Genomic DNA, 20,829 nt, shown 5'->3' on the forward strand with positions numbered 1-20,829 from the left:
TTTGGTCAGTCCTATTAGGATAAAGAGTGGAAGGTGCTTACCATGTTGAATCGTCCCAGAACAGTCCGAGTCATTGTCCATTTCCGTCCTTAATAATCTCGGTCGATGTTATCACCTGCAGGGGTCATCAATGTCAGCATCATCACGTGATAGAGTCGTCAAGTACGTGACTGGATATGTTTCGGAAATTACCCCTGACTTCCTTCACTACATCTGTCTCTATTGAACTCCACATTATCAAACTAAGCAGTACAAAATGCCAGCAAGGAGAAGTGCAAGACTCAAGGCCAAGGCTGACGAACCTGTCCCTTCTGAGAAGCAGATCCAGGAACCCAAGAAAACACCCAAGCGCAAAGCTCCAAGTTCGAACGATGACAACCCTATCAAAAAAGCACCCAAGACCAAATCGACGGATAGGACAGCCGACTTCAAGTCTCCTGGCAGACATTCAAAGCTAAAAGCCACAGCTAAAACGAGCAAGACCGGCAAGCCATCCGTCCAGACATCAGTCACCAACTCCAGTGGCTCATTTTCACCATTCCCTCCCGAAATCTTGAATCTGGTCATAGCAAAGGTAAAAGGGAACTTTGAGCCCCTCGAATTTTCCAACTATTTACAATGAACAGATCGAAGACACAAAGTCTCTGGGAAATCTGAGTAAAACCGGTAAGGCTTTTCATAGCCTCGTCATACCTCAACTCTACAAGAGAGTTCAGGGCTTTGTAACTTATCATGCTCATATTGCCAAGCTCATCCGTACGATTGAGCCACTACTCACGATCGAGCAGCGGAAGCAGCTAAAGAAGGAAGGCCAGTACAAAGGCCAACAGGAGAGTTTCCCCGACAAGGCGGATGGCAAGAAGAAACCCGAAATTGCAGATTTTGTTCGACAGGCCATGTTGGACATCATCAGTCCAGGTAAGAAGCACGGCTATATTGTTTATCGCTACGCGGAAGAACTGTTGAAGAGTATAAACAATCTGGAGGTTTTTGCAGCCACGAGTCTTTCAGAGTATGCATTCTAGGTTTCGCCCATTTTCTTCTCTGCTGACAATGGTACAGACCAATGGCAAGACTGCTGGCAGCCATGGAGAACCTTCAGGCTCTTTGGCTCCATATCTCCGATCATCAAAACCCAGAGGCTGAGGCACTGGCTTCAATCAAAGGCTTGAAGCACCTACACTTGTATGCATATAACTTTGTTGGCACCGGTATCCCTCCCTTGTCTTTGATCTGGAACTCGCGTTCCACGTTGCGGAGTTTACACCTCAACAGCTCGCCTTTCAAATTCCTATATAAAGAGGTGAAAGACACGTCGAGTAGCACAACTGGCTCCTCGAATCCACAATATGACCTGAGCGCCTTGAAGTCACTTTCAATCAAGGGTGCATCAATTGATCCAGATGAAGTTGATTGTATTACCAGGGCCATTGACTTTACCAAGTTGGAGAATCTCAACGTTGGCTATAAGAATGTCAAAATTGAGTTGCTCTTTAAGCGTCTAATCGAGATATTTTCTGCCGCAAGCAGTACTGATATCAAACTTCGGAGTCTCTCTGTGCATCTCGGTACCCAAGGCAATTCTAACTTGACTAGGATGGTAGCATATCCGGAAGAAGAGGACCACGGCATCGAATTTATTTCGTCTTTCAGCAGTTTGACAAGTCTCACTATTGTTGATGCCGGTATTCATTCTTCGGATCAGCCCAACCCGGGATTGAAAGACACGCTTTTGCGAGGTATTCTTATGCATACAAATCTGGCTAAAATAGAATTCGGAGATTCAATCTCTCTCACTGGCTGGAAGATGCCATGTTTGGATACCCAGATGGTGAAACGTTTCATTGAAAACTTTCCTCAACTGAAGCACTTTCATTTCTATGCCCAGGAAAATCAGTTTGTAAGAATTATAAAGCATAGGAGATGGAAGATTACTAACTTTGTACAGAACGAGATTGCAGAGGCCCTTTCACGAGGCCGCAATCTGGAGTCAATATTGATAAATAGAGGCGGGAGGTTTAAATACGAAGAAACAGGTCCTGAATTTCTTCGCCACCTAACCCACCCAATCCTGGAGCGTGTCTCGGATGACAAGACGAGAGACTACAAGTGGGAAGATCACAGCAAGTTCAGTCGATTGACAATGGGCATCTCGGTATGGGAAGTTGGTTCGAAACTAGGAAAGTCCAAGAAGGGAATGAAGAAAGCTGAGAAAATCAGTTCTGCATCGAATCCGAAGAGGAGCGTGATGTATCGAGATATCACACGCCATGAGTGTCTGTGGCTAAGAGGAACTATGAACGAAATGGAGGAGTGGGTGGACAAAGTTGCCAAGGACCTTGATTGAAATTCGGGAGTAACAATAAATTCTTGATCAAAGCATCTTGACAAATGTATTTATTAATTGGTCATGTTCGGACTTGGTTCAACGTGCCGACAACGCGAGATGCATGCAGTAGCGTCGGTGAATATTTATAAGCAGATGACATAATTGAACTTGAAAGTGAGGTCAATTTGAAGAACCCTACCTTTATATAACACAGAAGTCTGGCCAAATTAAATATCTAATCACCTCAATTACTATCTCATTCACTAATTCAACCAACTCAATCATCAAAATGGCGTCTAAATCCCTCTACGCTATCATTGCTGGCGTCGGTCCAGGCACAGGTAAGCTTAGTTTGATCTCCTCACCCCCGCTTCTTACCTGCATCTTACTGACCATGCCTCACCAGGTCGATCTGTCGCTTTACGCTTTGCCCAGAAATATCCCGTTGTTCTTTTCGCCCGTCGCCCAGAGAGCTATGAGAGCACTCTCGCAGATGTCGAGAAAGCGGGCGGCAAAGCCATCGGCATCACGGCTGACGTCGCTGACCCAGCATCTCTGAAGAAGGCCTTTGACGACATCAACAAGCAATTTCCCAACAGTCATCTCGCAGCAGCAGTCTACAACGTCGGCAGCGGCGGATTCTCCAAAAAGCCCTTCTTGGAACAGACAGAGAAGGATCTCGATGCCAGCATCGACGGCTCAATCAGTTCATTCTTCCACTTTGCACAGGCTGCTATTCCTCACCTTTTGGAGGCTGTGCCGGAGTCACACTATCCACCTACTCTCATCCTTACTGGTGCTACGGCTTCCATCAAGGGAAGCCCACAGTTCAGCACTTTTGCAGCGGGCAAATGGGGACAGCGCGCGATGCATCAGTCTCTAGCGAGGGAGTTTGGGCCAAAGGGTGTTCATATTGCGCATGCCATCATCGACGGAGTCATTGATATCCCGAGAACGAAGGAGTGGGCAGCAAACGATGGTGCTGAGGATGGAAAGATTAGTCCTGATGCGGTAAGTTTAGACTCCTGTATGCTTGTGAATGACAATGACTGACTTGTGCCAACAGATTGCAGAGGCATACTGGAACCTTCACACACAGCATCGATCTGCTTTTACACAGGAAATTGATATCCGACCTTATGTTGAGAAGTGGTAAAATTTGGGCGTTGAGTCTGGATCGTCATTGGGGAGGCCTCAGAAGTACGGACGAGACTGTAACCGTAGCCTGATATACTTAGTTATGAATCAACTATATAAACAGGACTTGGTTCTATAAGTTTTCTTTTTTCCCCCTCCAAGACCTTTTGATACACAGAGAGGTCAAGGCTGAAACCCATAGACTCCGTGAGGCTTGGTCACAACCTTGTTCAACCTTGTTCAACCCCGCTTTTGTCTAAGGTCAGCGGAGACAGCTTCTCCGACAAGATATGCTTATTAGAAGCCACTTTTACGATACAATTCACGCATCTTCAGTCCATTCAACCAATCTTATACCTTTTTTAATCTAATACCTTCTTCTACTGCCAGTCATGCCTTTCTACCAGATCCACCACTCGTGCTCCCTCAATCAGAACCAACGACAGCTCCTCGCTACTGCCATTACCCAACTACACTGCCGAGCATTCAAGACACCCTCATTCTTCGTCCACGTGCGCTTTTACCCTGAAGAAAACAAAGACAACAACTACTTTGTAGCTGGATGGCCACATCCTGCTACCTCTAACCGCATCGTCGGTCTCGTTCGCGACTCTGCGTCAAGGTCCAAGGCAGACTTTGACAAGTTGGCAACCGACATTGAAGAATACTGGTACAGCGTACTGGGAGTTCAGCCACCAGCCAAAAAGTCGAGGTGGAATGTTGGAGATGAAGAGAAGAGGCTGATCATGGTGACGTTCACACCAATGTTGGCACTTCGAGAAGGAGGCATGACTATTCCAGAAGCTGGCAAGGAAGAGGACTGGCTCCAAGAACAATTGCCCTACATTGATAGCATGAGAGTCAAAGGGATTGAGGGTTTTGCTGGGTTGTATAATGACGCTAAAAATAGTGAGAAATGAGCTGAAACTGGTAATTGGATCTGGAGTTTGTTTCATATTTGTTTGGGGACCCTGTCGTGTCTAGATCAGGTTTTGACTGTCATGAATATACTGTCTAGTGAGTTACAGACAAGCCGGGCTCTAAGCTTGGGGATCTAGAATAAAACAACGTAAGACTTCTGTCTGAATAGCACAAACTGATATAGTCGCTTCGACTCTTACGCATCTCGCGGGGATTTCTGCTGATACCCTGGGAGGTGATACCCTATAGGGCTGTGAGGCAAGGACAACAGATGGAATTTACCTATCAATTAAGCTTCTTTCGTCTCGTCCTGTCGATATGAGGTCCACAAAATACGCTTAAATCTTTAATGCTTTAATTCGAAACGTTATGTACGGTAGGGAAGCGAGTTGAAGGAGTAATGTGAGGATAGTAGTGCTGTGTACTCTGCACAACCTATGAAGAATTAGTGCGTTCAGCACTGATACTACGCTAAAGTTAGGTGTTGCAGATGTTATAGCGCAACGACTAACAGTAATAGAGTAATAAAACAGTGCTCTATGGGCTAGACTAGACTCGGTGTTCATATTGAGTCAGTCACGAGTCTTCAACACAACAATTCTACAGATCTGTGAAAGCTGTCTCTCTCATATCCAAATATCCCAACCAGACATGGCTAATGCAAGGGCGAGATGACACGCAGCAAAGCTGAAGCTATTGGCAGGGATACGCGGTAAGAAAGGGGCACTATCCCCAGGAAAGGTAGGCGGTCAAGCTCGGCATCTCGAATATTGCCAAAACTTTAACAAATCTGTATCTTCTGGGTTGCATTGCATCTCACTATAACAGTGTCTCTCACATCAACTTATAAGCTTCTCTTTTTAATCATGCTTTTTGTCATTCATTAACAAATGTAATAAATTCAAACCCCATCTTCCTTCACGAATCATTGAGTCTACCCCTTCAATGGGTGCTCAATTGCACTCGTCGCTCATCCCCAATTGAGTAAAACCTCAACGTCATCGGAGCCATTGACACCATGTCTTATCGAATACCTATCGGTCCAACAGCTGGCCAGCATTTCCTCGATCCGTGGACTCATGGAATTGGCATCATGCGTGATGTCTGCTCGCGCTGGTCAGAGCTTGACATCACTCAAATTGGGTCTCTTATTGCTATAGCTGGCACTGTTCCTACAGCCTGGAGATTTCTGAACACTTTGTGGCACGAAGCTTACGGAACGATACGACGCTTCTTTCTTGCGTCTGTCACAGTCCCCGGTGGTGATCCTCTGAATAGAAGTGTTGTGAAGTGGATCATGGCGAATCGCGAACGACATTATCGTTCATTCCATGGACGAACTGATGTCGGACAAAATGGTGACCGCGCAGCTGCTCTGAAAAAGACTCGACACTCGATTCAGTACTCACCCCATTGGAACACGAGATGGCTTTTCTGGGGTGGAAATTTGTTCCTTGTTACTAGACGCGTCGATGATTTCAGCTCCTCACTATCGGATCCCAGTTATGACGGCATTGGGGGCGAGGAAATCACCGTGAGCTGTTTCGGCTGGTCGGCTGAGCCCATCAAATCGTTCATTGAATCTTGTCGCGAATACTCAGACCGACAAACTCAATTCTTCGTCATTATCTACGCGCGGGATCGATATGGGCTGTCATGGAAGCCCAAAGCTCGCAAGCCAATCCGGTATCTGGAGACTGTTCACTTTGACAATGAAACCAAACAAGACCTTCTTGGGGATATTCGCAACTATTTGGACCCCAAGACGCAGAAACGGTATCAGAGTCGAAGTATGCCTTATCGACGCGGTTATCTCTTTTACGGACCCCCAGGAACTGGAAAGTCGTCTTTGTCAGTTGCCATAGCAGGCGAGTTCGGTTTAGATCTTTATGAGGTCAAGATTCCCAGTGTTGCAACAGATGCAGACCTTGAACAAATGTTTCAAGAGATTCCACCACGCTGCGTTGTGCTGCTAGAGGATATCGACGCCGTGTGGACAGACCGCTCCAACTCCGACAGTGGGCAAGAAAACAGCTCTGCGCCAAACTGTACTTTATCTGGACTCTTGAACGTCCTAGATGGAGTAGGTTCCGTGGAAGGGCGAATTATTATAATGACGACAAATCACCCCGAGCAACTCGACAGTGCCCTTGTTAGACCAGGCCGGGTTGACATGAAAGTGTTATTAGGCAACATCAGTCGCAAGTCAGCAGAAGAAATGTTTATTCGCATGTTCTCTCCCGACTTGGGATGTACAGCACATCTGGACATGGACGAGATTAAAGAGTTGGCGGCCCAGTTCGCCAAGGAGGTTCCAGACGATACGTTTACACCATCACTATTGCAGGGCTTCTTCCAATTGCATCTTGAGAGCCCTCACGATGCGGCATCAAGTATAGGAGCTTGGGTCAAGAAAGAGCTTGAGAGGAGCTCTGAAAAGGAGTTCGAGGTTATTACGGGGAAAAGAAGAGTCTAACGCTCAGGTAATCAGTGTAAATTACGCATATGCAAAGTTGGAATAGGGTATCGGAAAGGGTTTGGTTGTATTATATATAGGCAATTGGCGCGAGTTATTTATTTGGAATCCGACTGGCATTGTTTGCTTTCCGAACATCAATGGTGAAGATAGGTATGATAAAGAATAATAATAGTTGAAATGGTATCTAAAGATGAAATCTATAATCTATGAGTCAAGAAAACGCTCAAACAAGTATCAGTACACTCTAGTCTAACATCGCCCACTCATCTTCTTCTTCCATACTTGATGCCCTTCGTCTTCAATTATGTCGCTTCTAGCAAGCTCCGCCACCGCCGCCGCCTCCATCACAACCACCGCTTCCTCCTCCGCCGCCGTCACCACCACTGCCGCCCCATGCATCCGCCCAGATACCTGCCGCGTTGCCAACAGCTGATCCCATGTGATCATATTTGCGTTGCTTCTTGTACTTCTTTGAGTACCCGTGCTTGTCGTATTTGTTTGAGTAGCCCATTGCGGGTTGAGGGTAGTAGTCGTACACCATTGGTTGCTTCTTCTTTCTGAAAAATGGTAGACACATTTTGGTGGTTGTGTATTTATTGCACTGATTGTAGTGCTGTAGGTAGTTGTGTGTTGGTTTGTAAAACAGTGTCTTTGTTGTCAATGTGGTTTTATGTTTGGGTAGATTGAGTTTGATAAAGAATTGCCATTCACGTTTGAATTAAATGGTTGAGTTGGGCAAGAGTCGTTGGTATGTCTCTGACTCTTTGTCTGACTGTTGAATCTTTGTGATGATGATGATGATGATAGAGTATTCAGAGTGGAAATGTCCATCTATATATACAGCACAACATCGGCATGCGATCAGCCTTGAGAAGTTCACATGACGTGATGATGGTAACCTCACTAGTTTCAAACCCAAGGCTGAGCTCTCGCATTCGCACATCCAACGTTCTTCCAGAAGGCATTTAGCGTCATAATTCAACTCATCAGCCGCTAATTGGACATCACGACGACACAGCTGAGCGGGCTGTGTAGCCTAATACAGGGGAAAATTGGACCATCGCTCTATCGTTACCGGATCTGGTCTAGTAGTCTGTCAGCCCTGCTCGATGAGTCTGCAGATCATTGCCATATTAGGGGGCAATGTAGCGATGATCGACACGCCATGGGGATGTTCACTGCCCTTTGAGATCATTATTGTTGGGAGCTTCGCTGCTGCGCCAGAGACTACAGGTTAGCCGTTCATTTGTCCTAGAAAAGTAATGATTGGGCGAAATTAGGGTCTGGTAAGATGACGGAAAACCAGTTGGCGTGGTCAAATACAGTCGAGGAGCAACGGCTTTTTATACTACCGGCTAGATCTTATTTAACACCAGTCCATAATTTAGTAGTAAGCGACTTGTTCTCCAATTTTCCAACTCATGAAACACAATGGTTGATCTGATCTGATGCAGGCACTCTCTGACCCGAGACACCTCAAACCCATCAATAGTCAGTGAATACACTCTTCTCACCCGCATCGATACGAGCCCAAGCTTCAGTTAGGAATTCTTCAGGCTGAGTAAACTTAAAGTCAGGCAACAGCTTATTCCACTCATCAGAAACCTGAAACGCGCCATCCTTATATCCAAGCATTAGACACCTCAACATCTCGGGCGCACGCTCTTTGCGAATGGCGACGGGAATAGATGGATGCTCTGGCACTGGGCACCACGAAGCCTTGACTTCGCCAGCGAGGAGATCCTCCTTCTTGAGGTGTTCGACAGTAAATGGTTTACCTAGAAAAAATCAGTACAAGTCTTTGATAGTCTATGGAATGGAATACCTCTGATTTTCTCTCCAAGTGCCACTAGACCATTCATTGTGATGTCTGCGCCCTTGATACCACTGACAACGGGCCATTCTCCTTCATACTCCAGAGCCAGAGCAGTGACCTTGGCCGCATCCTGTGCTGTGGTGAGAGAGAAGACAACGTCGCCGTCATCGATGACGAGAGCACGACAGGCATTGAAGTTGATGATCGGTTCAAACATGGTGATATGCTTGGATGAATTGTACGGGTAAGTCATGTAGTTGGCGTAGAGTCCGTACTGAAAGAGCGTGTACTCGATGACCTGAGGATCTCTGATTAGCTACTCCATATAGGACGGACGTAAAAAGGTCACCTTTTTATCCTTGTTGATCTCGGCCAAATGCTCCCGAGCCACTCGCTTAAAGTCATACCAGGGAAACTTGTCGAGTTTAGAGCTTGATCAAATTAGTACTCGTACTGACTTTGAGAATCAGATACTCACGATGCCCATTCGCTAGGTGCGAAGCGCTTCACACCAGCGCGGACTGCAGCGTCAATCAAGTTTATTTGCCCTCGGGTTCCAGCCTCAACCGCTCCCGGCGAGACAGACATGAATGATAGGACAGTACGGACACCTTCCAAGAGCTTCACTAGCTGATCGACGTCTTGGTAGTCTGCCTTGAACCATTTGACTCCTGGTGCGATTTCTTTTTCGGGAGCGTCCTAAGTGCGTGAGCAGTGGTCATCTTGTCTTGGGTGTAGTCTCTAACCTTTGTTGAGAAAATAATGATCTCGTGCTTGTTTCTGACTAGAAGCGCTTCGAGAAGTTCCCGGCCCACGTCTGCGATGTATGTAAGTAACAGACGCTGGATACAATGTTCTTTTGCTGTAAAACATACTTCCGGACCCTCCAGCGAGTACGATTTTGACCATCTTGAACCTGAGTTTAAGGTATTTGTTTTAAATATGTTGTAAGAGTAAATGTTGGACTGAAATGAATGATCACTTGGATACCGAACATAGTCAATCTTAAATAGTCCATTGTGATGGTTTGGTCCGCCATTCTCCAGGTCCGATGATTCTGTCCGCCGATGCTATGGACTATCGCTTACATACCCCAGTTCCGACGCTCATCTCCGCTGCATCATTACCCAATCTAGATATCATTGTGCCCGGAGTATTCGTGCTATGTACTCATGTAGTGGATGAAACAAGCGAGTCAAGTCCTTGTGTTGCTCACCCTGGACCCTGAACCTCGAGGGTGATTGATCGACACACACTATACCCGATTAAGCCCAAACATTTGGATGACAAATGAACTTTCCAGGCTCATATGTCCGGGAAATCGGCGGACGAATTATACGAATTCTCTCACCGTCGGCAATCATGACCTGTGTCCTTTCTAAACTGATACCCTAAATTACCTACTCTCTGTAGAATTCCACTATCAAAAATGGGTGACCATATTTCATTGGATGACCATCATTCTTCAACCGCTTTCCGGCTTTCGGAGGACGGATCGGCCCCAGCCCCGAAACGACGGAAACTCCGCAAGGGGACACAGTCATGCTGGGAGTGCAAGCGCCGCAAGGCCAAGTGCATATACTCTGATCACCTTGGAATCTGTGATTCTTGCAAGAGACGTGGCACGGATTGCCTTAGTCAAGATGTCCAACAAAGCCCACCCCCGCTGGGGAGTAACAAGCATGTTGTGGATCGCCTTGGGGAAGTCGAAGCTTTAGTACAGCACTTACTAAAGGCTTCCCGAGATGGGACAAGGTCACATGATGCCCTTGCTTCTACAGAGAGCTTAGGCTCGACAGGGCAAGGCCATCATGATGAAGGAAGAGCTTCTGGTTCACCTACTACCACCACTCAGATCAACATCGACGTCGAAGACCAAGACTTATCTACAGTCAGTCCAATAGCAATCAACTTATGAATTAAATACTAACATAATACAGAATATCCTTCCAACTGTCGCACTAGAATCAGATGAATCACCGTCGCTTCCATCAGACGATGAACACCATGTTCTGTACGACGAGCTTGTTGCTGCTTGGCCCAAATCGAATGACATGAAAATCATCCTAAACCTTCCAGTCGAGCCCTCACAAATTATCCGCGCACTCACTTGTGCACCGTCAAAGAATCAAACCTCATGTCTTCCATCTCCAACCAGCCTTCTTCGCTTACCACCACGCGGATCACATCCCGTCCTCGTGGCACGAAAGATGCTCATCTTGGCTACTTATCTTCAAGGTGTGCCGATAGCATCAGAAAAACACCTTGAAAAGCTGAGCGTCAGCTACGAGACAATAATGGATCGGTTGGTCAAAGTTGCACATGACAAGGTCACCTGCAATGATGACCTGGTATCCTCGCTTGAAGGTGTAGAATGTATAATGCTCCATGGTCTGTACACGAACTACAAAGGAGACCTACGTCGATCTTGGTTTGCGGCTCGCCGGGCAGTCACAATCGCCCAGGTGATGGGCGTGAACAAGGGAACCGTCCCGTTCTCTGTTCGAGGCGTTGCCGTTAATGTTAACGACTTATGGTTCCGCCTCATCAACTTTGACAGGTATCTGTGTATGATGCTTGGCCTTCCACAAAGCTCGCCAGATGAACCAATTCCTCTCGTGGAAGAGCTTGAATCGTACGCACCTAATCGGAAATTACAGAATCTCTGCTCCGTCGCTTGTGGAAAGCTCCTAAACCGGAAACCATCAGAGATCTATGACCAGAGCATTACTAAAGAGATTGACAAGATTCTTCGAGATGCTTGTACGTCGATGCCGGCGCAATGGTGGATCATGCCCACTCTTGCATCACATCTAGAACTTGCCGACAGGATCCAGGAGACGCTTCGCTTCAATGACCATTTTATGCAATATCATCTTGTGCTCCAACTACACATGCCTTACATACTGAAAGTTGGTAGTAAAGAGTATTGCGGCTATCACAAGCTTACTGCCATAACAGCAAGTCGAGAAATCTTGACGCGCTTCATCTCGATCCGCACGATACCTCAAACAAGAACGTATTGTCGAGGCACCGACCTAATCGCTTTCATGGCATCTACCGCATTGGCGCTTGGTCACATACTTTGTGATCATCGCAATAAAAGGATCGAAGATAACGGATACCATTTCATTGTTCAACAGCGATTAAGCGATCGAGGTCTGCTAGAGCAGGTGCTATCTATAGCAGAGAACAGAATGAAAGATTCTGATGACGATATTTACAAACGGCTGGCAACACTTCTTCACTACCTTCTTGCTATGGAAGACAATGTCACAGCTGGTGTCCGGTACAGTGTATCATTCGCAGAGGGTGCTATGCAAGATGGGAGCTTGGGGCATCATGTCAAAGCCAATACCGATGGCACCGAGCTAGAAATTCATCTTCCACATTATCCTGTGATACGAATCTTGCGTCACGATCCTGAAGGAAAGGAACCGTTGCCGGCCATGCTAGAGCTCCCTTGGGGGAATGTACCGGTGAATAACAGCGGTACAAGAAGCGCAGATGACAGTGTGACAGGTACTTCTTCTGATATTGACATTGGTGGATCATTGCTGTTTACGGAAGGTCATAGTTCCGAAGGAGGTATCGCAGGTGATGGTGAAGTTCCACACATTCTTTCAGACAGTTCAGTTACAGATACGTGGACGTTGGAGGGTATTGATATGAGCTTTTTGGATGCTTTCACAGATGGGCCTGCTGTAATTTGAGAGATACTGAAATATTCTATAGAGATTAAGCGCTTGATTTATATGATACATAATGAGGTACGCGTTATGATTCTCATTACCCATTACACCGAAGCTTTACGGCAGATTTAAGCTCACACTTAAAAGTGTCAAACGGCAGACAAATTGGTCTGCCACGAAACGAGAAAACGTCATGAGACCAACGTGGTTCTTTGGACTTCAAGTTGACTTCGAGTAGACGGACTTAATAGAATGTATTTTTAATTAAATAAAACCTTAACTAAGATAAGAAAAGTTCTCTTCAGAGTGATAGCCAATGACCATCTAGATCAAGATTGAGATGGCAGTGGTCTCTGGCTGTAGAACAGGATACTCAACAGTGCCTGCAGTCTGTCCCTTGGAATAGTTCTCAAACTCCACTCCAGCGCTCTTGAGATGACTGTAGAAATCGGCAGCAGCCTTCTTGATAGTCTTGCAGTTGAACTTTGTGTTTTCAGTGATAGTACGGTTCTTGTTAACATTGTACAGCGACTTGGCGTAGGTAATCAGGTTGTAGTCTTGCTGGACCTTGTAGCTGAGTAGCTCTGGCAACTGCGCAGCTAGAAGCCAGTCCTTCCACTTCATATCTTCGGTACCAATAGGCAGAGCGGCAGTGAGATCCTTCTCCGTGTAGCCTTGCAGAGCGCTGAGGTCCTTGGGCAGGGGTGTGCAGAGAGCAGGTGGCTTGGCTGGGACGAAGCTGTAGTAATAGTCCTGAAGATAATTGACAGCAGTGTGCTGTGGTGAAGCTGTGTGGATGCACATGGTGACTGCGTCGATGAGCTGTTCGACAGTGGTGATGGTTGGGAAGGTTGGAATCTGGCCATTGGTTTGAATTTCCTTGCACCAGTTGCCAATGTAAGGATCCTTCTGAACGACATGATCCGATGTGTACTGAGACTCAATGACGGTCTTGACAAAGTTGCGGATGATGCCCCAAAGTAGGTACATATCGTTGGCGTAGGGGTAGTTCTTGTACTTGCCACTCTTGTCTCCCTTGATGTCGAAGCCACGCTTCTTGAGATCGTTGGGGATGTACTTGTCCTGAAAGTTGAAGTTCTTGTATGACCAGTCAATCAACTTAAAGGCATTGTTACCCTTGAAGTCGAGAGAAGGGCTTGTGGGTCCAAAGCCAGCGATTCTCGCAATGACACCTGGGACCAGGAGCTTGCGTGCGGCGGCGTTCAATGAAAGGGTTCTAAACCAATGGGGGCTGAGAATCTCGTACAAGAGTTCACCTTCAGGGATAGTTCGGTTTGTTGCGACGATGATGGCTTCCTCGATCATGTGCGTATCAACAAGATGAGTGGCAACCTCGTGTCTCGCCCAGTCAGCTGTTTGGGCAACAGTCTTGGCGTACCTCCAAGGCCAGTCATCCTTCTCAACAATATCACCTGTGTCATCTGGCGAGAGTCTTCGGTTGAAGATGGTGATGGAGCTGTCCAGTGAACCTTTGTAGTCGAGTGTAATAGCCAATGGGTGAAGTCGTCCATCCTCGTGAAGCTGGAAGACAACGACAGAGGCGGCAGCGTATCGACTAGTAGTCTTTCCAGTTGGTGTTGTGCCTTTGAGTTCATACACCGTGTTCTGGAAAGTCTGTTCATTGGAAAGACCGGTAGCTTCTCTGAAGTAGGAATAGTCTTGGATAAGGATGTCCTTTCCACCCTCGAGAATTGCCTTGACTTTGTCGAGACCTTGCTTTTGGGCTTCGCTGATATAAGCCTTGATCTTCTCCTGGGGAGCAGTCTCGATTGTGCTAGGGTTGACACCGCTGAAGTGCTGCTGGGCGAACCGGGCGTCCGAGTACCAGTCGTCATACTCGCCGATATTACGGCCCTTCATAATATCCGCGGCCTTGTTGAGGTTATCCTGGTTGGAGGCGTCGCCATCAGTCTTTGGGAACTGAGCCTTGTTGAACTTCTCAACGTCGGCGAGAGTAGGCCCCTTGTAGGGAGTATTCTCGTGGTCGATATCCTTGGGGATAATGAAAGAAACTGCCTGTGCAATCTTGGCTACAAAGGCCGTTTCTTGCATGTCAAAGATCTGTCCAACTCCCTCCGATCTAGCGGAGCCCGGCTTGCTTTGTCGCTCGTCTGCAGGGAGGTTCGCTTCATCATTACCATCAACTTTCAAGTGAGGAGGATAGCCGTCAGTTCCGTCACTCCATTGATAGATGCGTTTCTTCAAGTCAAGCTCCCTTTTGACAGGAAAGATTGGCTCATAGCCGCACTTGTCGAAATGGGACACAGCACTATGAAGTTGTTAGCAGATTGAGGTAAACTGCAAGATTCAGGCTTCCATACGCATCTTCCAGAATGCTGTAGATCTCAGTCAAAGCCAGTCTGGTACCCTTGTAGGATCCCTTCTTGAGACCTTCGTCCGCAACAAGTTCTCCGTCAAGAGTTCCGTTTTCATTAGTGCTGAGTGCAATACCTTGCTTGAGAAGCTCATTAAGAAAGACACCCTTGTCCCAGAACTCAAGAGGATCATGGTCGATGTTGTGCTCGAGTCCAGAGCTCAGGATCGAGTCCAGCTTGGATTTGGGTGGGACAACGTGACTGGCAACTGCAGACATGGTGTAAGAGTTCGCTCAATAACAAGTGTATGAGAGAAGGTATAAAGGGATTAAACGGATGGGATGAGTTGAAGAATAGATATTTGAGATAACCTGTGATGGTTGCAGCCTCTATATATTATAAATTCTGATGCAGACCCTGGTTCTTTGATTGCATAAAGGCAACTTAGATTCCAGTGTTCGAGGATGAACAGCCCTCGGCAGATGTCATCTTGACAGGGAAAGACATTACAATCTCGGTGTCACTAACTAAGCACGTGGATAACACGAGATACTCCCTTCAGAACCAAGTAACCAAGTACAAACCGTTTAGGCGCCTTTGACTATCGACAAGAATGCAGTGCAACTATTGAAACATGCATTTCAGCCCGCCATAGGTCATAAAACGTCTCTGGAATCAGCCAACCACAGGTAGGATATTCCGTCAGCCGCAATTGATCTTGTGATATCTCGCAAGATACAGACTTACGTGGAAAGTTGTAGAAGTGACGTTACATAGAGCATTCTCACCAACCCTGTAGAACCCTTGACCCAAGAACTGAGGCTGAGGCAAGGCGTTATTCAATAATGTTCTCCACTATGACGGACATAGCCGATAACACCATTTGGTTGTGGAACAAACGGTTCAGGCAACTCCGATAGAAAGTGATACTGCTGATGTAAGACATGCCACTTCTTACGTCTAGAATGCCCAGGTTATGGAAGAGGGAAGATGAGCAAATCCGGGTTCTGCCTTTGGCTATCACCCACATTAGTCATGGCGCTAAAGACTTTCAAGGCCTCATCCCGGTTTAGTCTCTCCTCAGTGGCTAGCTGGCTAGTGAACTCAATTAGCAATAATGGTATAGAAGCCTTCGTGTGAGACACATACACCAGGTCCACCATATGTGGACATGTTTTGTTCAGAGCCACTTCGAAGGTCCATAAGTTCATGAATGTCTTGTTACTCAATAGCAGAGATACACAGCCCTACGTGGTATGTTTCTTACATGCATGACCACTGTGATGGCAGTCAAAGATGTCGGTGTGAAGACCTACTGAGAATGGACTAACGCGTCCTGCAGTACAACCTCGGTTCGACATATCGTTCGTCAAGCACGGGTAAGCCGACAGAAATCTGACTACGCACTCAGCCCTATTTGTGTATCATGAAAAGACAAACGGTTGATCCAATCACATCATGCGTAATCATAATCACTCTTTTCGTGTATTTCGGCTTCGCTACCAATCCTTGCCGCCGACGCCACCATCACAATTTCGCTTTGCCGTATCCCTGTCAGATACGACAAACTTTTGATCCCTGCTGTATGAGAAAACTTGGCAGAATTTCTGTAGAGCTTCTTCTTTAACAGATTTCCAGTTCATATAATTTTGCTCAAAGAGAGAATTTAAAGTAGGGGCGTCTACTGTGATATGCCTAATGACAATGTGACTTGGGGCTTCACTCTGTGTTCGGAGTAGATGGGGCCGGTGAAGTATCTCCATTATTCTGCCTCAGAGCCGATGAGACTATTGAATCAATCATGGCGAGCTGAAGCCGTAAAGGCAATAATTCAACGGGCGTTACTGCAAGTGTTTTCTCTATGCCGTTCATTAGTCTATATCCCGACGTTGCAGCGACATGACCAAAACTGAGACGTTGTAAGCCTCCATGCAAGGGTTGGTTATTCTAGACTGGTCTACACCATCGTGTATTTACTTGGATATTGAAGCCTAGTCTGACGTGTGTTTGTGGCCAGCTGAAACACATTTGTGCATTATCGGTGTGATTAGTTGCACATATCACATATCTGGATGGAGGCAATGCTCAGCCGCAGGCCGTATCTCATCTGGGCTTACTACCCTTCCTATTTTGGACAACTTGGTCAATTGTTGATAGAATCTACTAGATTTACAGTTCAATTGATTCAACCGCCAGCTTTCTTACCCTTCAGCCTCAGACTGAAATACCTGTCAACTCCGCATCTTGAAGAACATCATAACATTGCTTCCTATCGAGTTACAAGTCATCACATTCCAATTACAAGTCATTCACAATGTCCATCCAAGTCGTTCCTCAAACTACCATTACAGTTGGCCTTACCAATGATGCTACGGACCACAAGTCCCATGCGTGTCTGAATGATGTGTGCCACAAGCCAGAGCCATCGAAAGATGAGTTACCTCAACATTTGGTCACTGCGATGCAGGGAATCTTTGGAAAGCATCCTGGCTATCGAACAAGTGAGTAATCCTAAAATTGTGCTTTAGAACCAAAACTGACTATTGCAAATGATAGCCCATGCCAAAGGTATTCTTGTGGAAGGAAGTTTCACGCCAACAGAGGAAGCTAAGAGTCTTTCCACGGCCGTTCACTTCAACAATGCCTCTACCAAAGTCATCGCTCGCTTTTCAGTTGGTGGTGGCCTGCCTCGTGTCTCTGACGTAGCCGATGGTGCTACTCCCAAAGGTGTCGCCATTCGGTTCCAGATCGATGATCACACACACACAGATCTGATCGCCCACTCCTTTAATGGATTTGCAACCCGAAACGGAGAAGACTTCTTGACCTTCCTCAAACTTTTTGGAATGGATGGGTATACTGAAGCTATGCTCAAGAAGGCCCAGGCTGCAGACGGTGACATCTCCAAAGAAAAGAAAGACTATGATCAAGCTCACGCAGCCTTTGTGACCTTCCTTGGAAACCCCGATCACAAGTCAGCCTTGGTTTTTGTCCAATCTGAAAAGCCCAACCCTCACAACTACGGTACCATCACGTATTACGAGCCCAACACTCACGTTCTTACCAACAAAGACGGCAAAATCACCAATGTCAGGTACCGTCTTGTTCCTGCTGATGGAGAGCACCTATACCCCAACAAGACTCCCGAGGATAAGCAAACGTTAGCAAAGCTTGGGAATGACTACTTGGAGGACGATCTCCGAGAGCGATTCCCGAGCAAACCACTTGTTCTCACTATTCAAGCACACATTGCGGGCCCTGATGATGTCCTGGATGACGCTACCAAGCCGTACACGAGTGAGGAGTACGTTACTGTTGGTAGGTTGGAGATCAACAAGGTCTCGGATGACAACGCTGCTCAACAACAGCATATTTCATTTCATCCGAACCCCGAGAAGGGAGGTATTCAGGGAATCAAGTCTTCAAATGACCCCTTGATTCAAGCGAGAAAGGGTGTCTACTATATTAGCTCGGATCAGCGACGACACGAGACACAGTTGGAGTAGGGCAGTGTATGTAATCAGACAACTGAGATAGATTATGATGAAAGGTAGTAGAACATCTATTTATCTAAGTTTTCCCTTCTCCCTATTTCTGGTTCCATATCTCCTCAGCTTTTTGAATGCTTCTCTGCGAAGTCAGTATACCTTTGAAGAAATTGAGAAGTTTCTGTTATATGAGGCAAAACAGCAGGAAACCAATGAGGAAGACCAGCATAGCAGTATATATCCACCTCAACGCCATCGCTCTTTAGTGCTTCAGCTAGTGCAAAGGCATCATCGCGTAGAGGGTCAACACCGGCACACTGGATGACTGCAACATGTTAGTAACTAACTCATATCATCCGACGACAAAACTTACGTGTAGGGGGAAGACCCTTGAAGGAATCAGCTAGGAGAGGCGAGTGCCTGTAATCTGGCTTGACGTTTGGAGTGTACGCATCGTAAAAGGTCTCGAGGCCCCGTGCACTGAGAATGGCATCGTCACAGTTTTGGACGTAGCTACCATACTCGTACTTGTCCGTTGGAAAGAATTTGGGGTGACATGATGCTGGAAAGTGTAAAGCCTGGGCAATAACGCCGGTGATGCCGTGTTTCAGACATTCCAAAGCGAGTGAAGCAGCCTAAGAAATATCAGTCATTGTAAAAGCTGTAGAGCAAGTGTTACTCACGAGTTGACCACCGGCTGAACCGCCGCTAAGGATGATCCTCTCAGGGTCGACTCCCAACTTGTCTGAATTATTTTTGCACTAAATCCTGTCAGTATGAGAAGTCCTGTAGGTATAAAGTTCCGGCTTAACATACCCAGAGGAGTCCATCGTAACAATCATTGTTTGGAATTGGGAAGGGATGTTCAGGTGCCCTGGTCTCGTCAACAGACTATCCTTGTATACATTCAAGTAAAACTTACTTGCGATAATCGACACTCACAACAACGATATTAGGATTTATCGCTGCATAAACATTCTCAATACCATCGACTTCGTGTCGTCCAAGACACCAGCCTCCTCCATGCATACGATACATCAAAACTGCATTCTTGTTCACCTTGTGCGACTTGTAAACCTTGAGCTCGATTTCGGTACCATCACGGTTAGGTATGTCGATCAATTCTGTAGTGATATCCTTGTATCGATCAGGTCCGCCTGGAGGCATTGCGGCGTCCGGATCGCCCCCCATCATAGTACGAATGGTTGGGATGTCAGGGAGACAATTCATGGCCTCGCGGGCTTTTCGGATCTCGGGCTCTGCTTGTTGGTAGTCGGGTGTAATTTTAGAGTAATGCCCATATTTGGGGAGAGGTGTGAAAGGAGCCATGAGGTCAACATAGTCGCAATTGGTTTTCATGAAACCCATTTTGATTTTTGTGATAGTTATGTTATAGTCTTTAAGTCTTGAAATAATTGATATTGAATTGATTGACAACTTAATTATTGATAACTTTTAAACTTTCTTGGGCTATTTTATACTGTTGCAGTTTTCATAGCTCCAATGTTCTTTTCTTCTCAACCTAGGTTTATTCCATGTTCCGCGGAAGCCGTGACTGACGACGCATGAATCATAATGAGCACTTCCTGTATGAGTCTAGTGGTAAGTTATAACTCGCTTGACGTTTGTAAAGATATCCACATTCTGACTGGGAAGATCCCTGCTTGTTAGGGAGGTACTTACTGTCACACGCAAGTCAGCGCTTCAACTCGGTACTCCCTAATGCATGTTTCAAATACCGGAACTGTCGGTTAAGGTCTTTCCAGAGACGGCAGTTGAATAAAAGCAGTCAAACTCTATTCCTGATAGCCGAATGCGAATTGTTGTATGTTGTGAATTTGGCTTTTCTTAAAATTGAGAAATGATAATAATATATACGGAAAGGCTTTTTATCGTGTGAATAGGTATAGACAGAGTGAGCTGTGGTGAACTTACCATTGAACGTCCAGGTTGATTTTCAGTTTCTTTTTGCACTCTTTTCCATGTAGCCGTCCAGGGTAATCTTGCGCCCATGCTGTGGCCAGTGTTCCTTGAATGATTCGATCTTATTCCATATCTGATAATCTTGGCATAGGGATGGGTTGCTCGCCCGTGATGCAATATTGCGTGTGCAAGGATAACGAGCGTTCGGGAAGTTAGCGAAAGGAAAGGAATACCGGGAGTCGCCTGGTTATTAGCATAGGTGGCTGCCCGAAGCAAAAGAGGCACAAGTTTGTGTCATTTTATGCTATCTGGACCGTACTCTGTGTCTGTTTATTGTTAAATTCTGAAACTTAGGGTTGACGTCTCTTACCTACCAATACCATACATGTAGGAAATTGAACGACGATAGCGCGCTGTCAGAGAGGAGTATGGGTAAGTTAAATTGAACTTCGGATGATATTGATCGAGCTGAACGAATCATAAGTAGCCTTTTCTCTATTAACCAGCAAGCTTAGATGATAGAGGGAAGTGATCAACAAGGAATGACCCGATACCCTGCCTTAGTCTTGACGCCGTCGTCTTTCAATTTTCTAGATGTGTACCCCGGCTGAATGATGATTATTGTTCATGTCTGCCTTGGGAATTTTGGGGCGGTGTATACAAGGTGCAGTACAACATAACATATCAGCCACTCAGCAGCTACTTGGC

At 46.2% G+C, this 20,829-nt stretch overlaps 10 protein-coding genes across 10 annotated transcripts, besides 1 other annotated feature; 6 read left to right on the plus strand and 4 right to left on the minus strand.

Annotated features, from left to right (window-relative positions):
• Positions 1 to 256: 256 nt before the first annotated feature.
• Positions 257 to 2,347, plus strand: FPSE_00222 (uncharacterized protein; the record flags this gene model as incomplete). Its single annotated transcript, XM_009253342.1, has 4 exons — positions 257 to 574; positions 627 to 1,012; positions 1,063 to 1,900; positions 1,949 to 2,347. 4 exons carry the CDS (start codon positions 257 to 259, stop codon positions 2,345 to 2,347), a joined length of 1,941 nt encoding a protein of 646 aa, XP_009251617.1.
• Positions 2,348 to 2,618: 271 nt separating this feature from the next.
• On the plus strand, positions 2,619 to 3,485 carry FPSE_00223 (uncharacterized protein; the record flags this gene model as incomplete). The annotated part of the gene is made up of 3 exons (XM_009253343.1): positions 2,619 to 2,670; positions 2,736 to 3,340; positions 3,396 to 3,485. The coding sequence occupies 3 exons, from the start codon at positions 2,619 to 2,621 to the stop codon at positions 3,483 to 3,485; spliced, it is 747 nt and encodes a 248-aa protein (XP_009251618.1).
• A 373-nt stretch (positions 3,486 to 3,858) lies between these two features.
• On the plus strand, positions 3,859 to 4,386 carry FPSE_00224 (uncharacterized protein; the record flags this gene model as incomplete). Its single annotated transcript, XM_009253344.1, has 1 exon — positions 3,859 to 4,386. The coding sequence occupies one exon, from the start codon at positions 3,859 to 3,861 to the stop codon at positions 4,384 to 4,386; it is 528 nt and encodes a 175-aa protein (XP_009251619.1).
• Positions 4,387 to 5,405: 1,019 nt separating this feature from the next.
• FPSE_00225 (uncharacterized protein) lies at positions 5,406 to 6,863 on the plus strand (the record flags this gene model as incomplete). The annotated part of the gene is made up of 1 exon (XM_009253345.1): positions 5,406 to 6,863. One exon carries the CDS (start codon positions 5,406 to 5,408, stop codon positions 6,861 to 6,863), a length of 1,458 nt encoding a protein of 485 aa, XP_009251620.1.
• Positions 6,864 to 7,179: 316 nt separating this feature from the next.
• FPSE_00226 (uncharacterized protein) lies at positions 7,180 to 7,443 on the minus strand (the record flags this gene model as incomplete). The annotated part of the gene is made up of 1 exon (XM_009253346.1): positions 7,180 to 7,443. The coding sequence occupies one exon, from the start codon at positions 7,441 to 7,443 to the stop codon at positions 7,180 to 7,182; it is 264 nt and encodes an 87-aa protein (XP_009251621.1).
• Positions 7,190 to 7,257: a microsatellite.
• Positions 7,444 to 8,351: 908 nt separating the features above from the next.
• On the minus strand, positions 8,352 to 9,591 carry FPSE_00227 (uncharacterized protein; the record flags this gene model as incomplete). Its single annotated transcript, XM_009253347.1, has 6 exons — positions 8,352 to 8,644; positions 8,692 to 8,980; positions 9,032 to 9,113; positions 9,161 to 9,381; positions 9,429 to 9,499; positions 9,558 to 9,591. The coding sequence occupies 6 exons, from the start codon at positions 9,589 to 9,591 to the stop codon at positions 8,352 to 8,354; spliced, it is 990 nt and encodes a 329-aa protein (XP_009251622.1).
• A 520-nt stretch (positions 9,592 to 10,111) lies between these two features.
• On the plus strand, positions 10,112 to 12,395 carry FPSE_00228 (uncharacterized protein; the record flags this gene model as incomplete). The annotated part of the gene is made up of 2 exons (XM_009253348.1): positions 10,112 to 10,573; positions 10,623 to 12,395. The coding sequence occupies 2 exons, from the start codon at positions 10,112 to 10,114 to the stop codon at positions 12,393 to 12,395; spliced, it is 2,235 nt and encodes a 744-aa protein (XP_009251623.1).
• A 303-nt stretch (positions 12,396 to 12,698) lies between these two features.
• Positions 12,699 to 14,988, minus strand: FPSE_00229 (uncharacterized protein; the record flags this gene model as incomplete). The annotated part of the gene is made up of 2 exons (XM_009253349.1): positions 12,699 to 14,664; positions 14,717 to 14,988. 2 exons carry the CDS (start codon positions 14,986 to 14,988, stop codon positions 12,699 to 12,701), a joined length of 2,238 nt encoding a protein of 745 aa, XP_009251624.1.
• Positions 14,989 to 17,024: 2,036 nt separating this feature from the next.
• FPSE_00230 (uncharacterized protein) lies at positions 17,025 to 18,216 on the plus strand (the record flags this gene model as incomplete). Its single annotated transcript, XM_009253350.1, has 2 exons — positions 17,025 to 17,211; positions 17,267 to 18,216. 2 exons carry the CDS (start codon positions 17,025 to 17,027, stop codon positions 18,214 to 18,216), a joined length of 1,137 nt encoding a protein of 378 aa, XP_009251625.1.
• Positions 18,217 to 18,320: 104 nt separating this feature from the next.
• Positions 18,321 to 19,566, minus strand: FPSE_00231 (uncharacterized protein; the record flags this gene model as incomplete). The annotated part of the gene is made up of 5 exons (XM_009253351.1): positions 18,321 to 18,523; positions 18,572 to 18,833; positions 18,882 to 18,959; positions 19,015 to 19,072; positions 19,121 to 19,566. 5 exons carry the CDS (start codon positions 19,564 to 19,566, stop codon positions 18,321 to 18,323), a joined length of 1,047 nt encoding a protein of 348 aa, XP_009251626.1.
• Positions 19,567 to 20,829: the final 1,263 nt, after the last annotated feature.

The sequence above is a fragment of the Fusarium pseudograminearum genome, chromosome 1 (genome assembly GCF_000303195.2).
Source record: "Fusarium pseudograminearum CS3096 chromosome 1, whole genome shotgun sequence".
Classification (NCBI taxonomy): domain Eukaryota; kingdom Fungi; phylum Ascomycota; class Sordariomycetes; order Hypocreales; family Nectriaceae; genus Fusarium; species Fusarium pseudograminearum.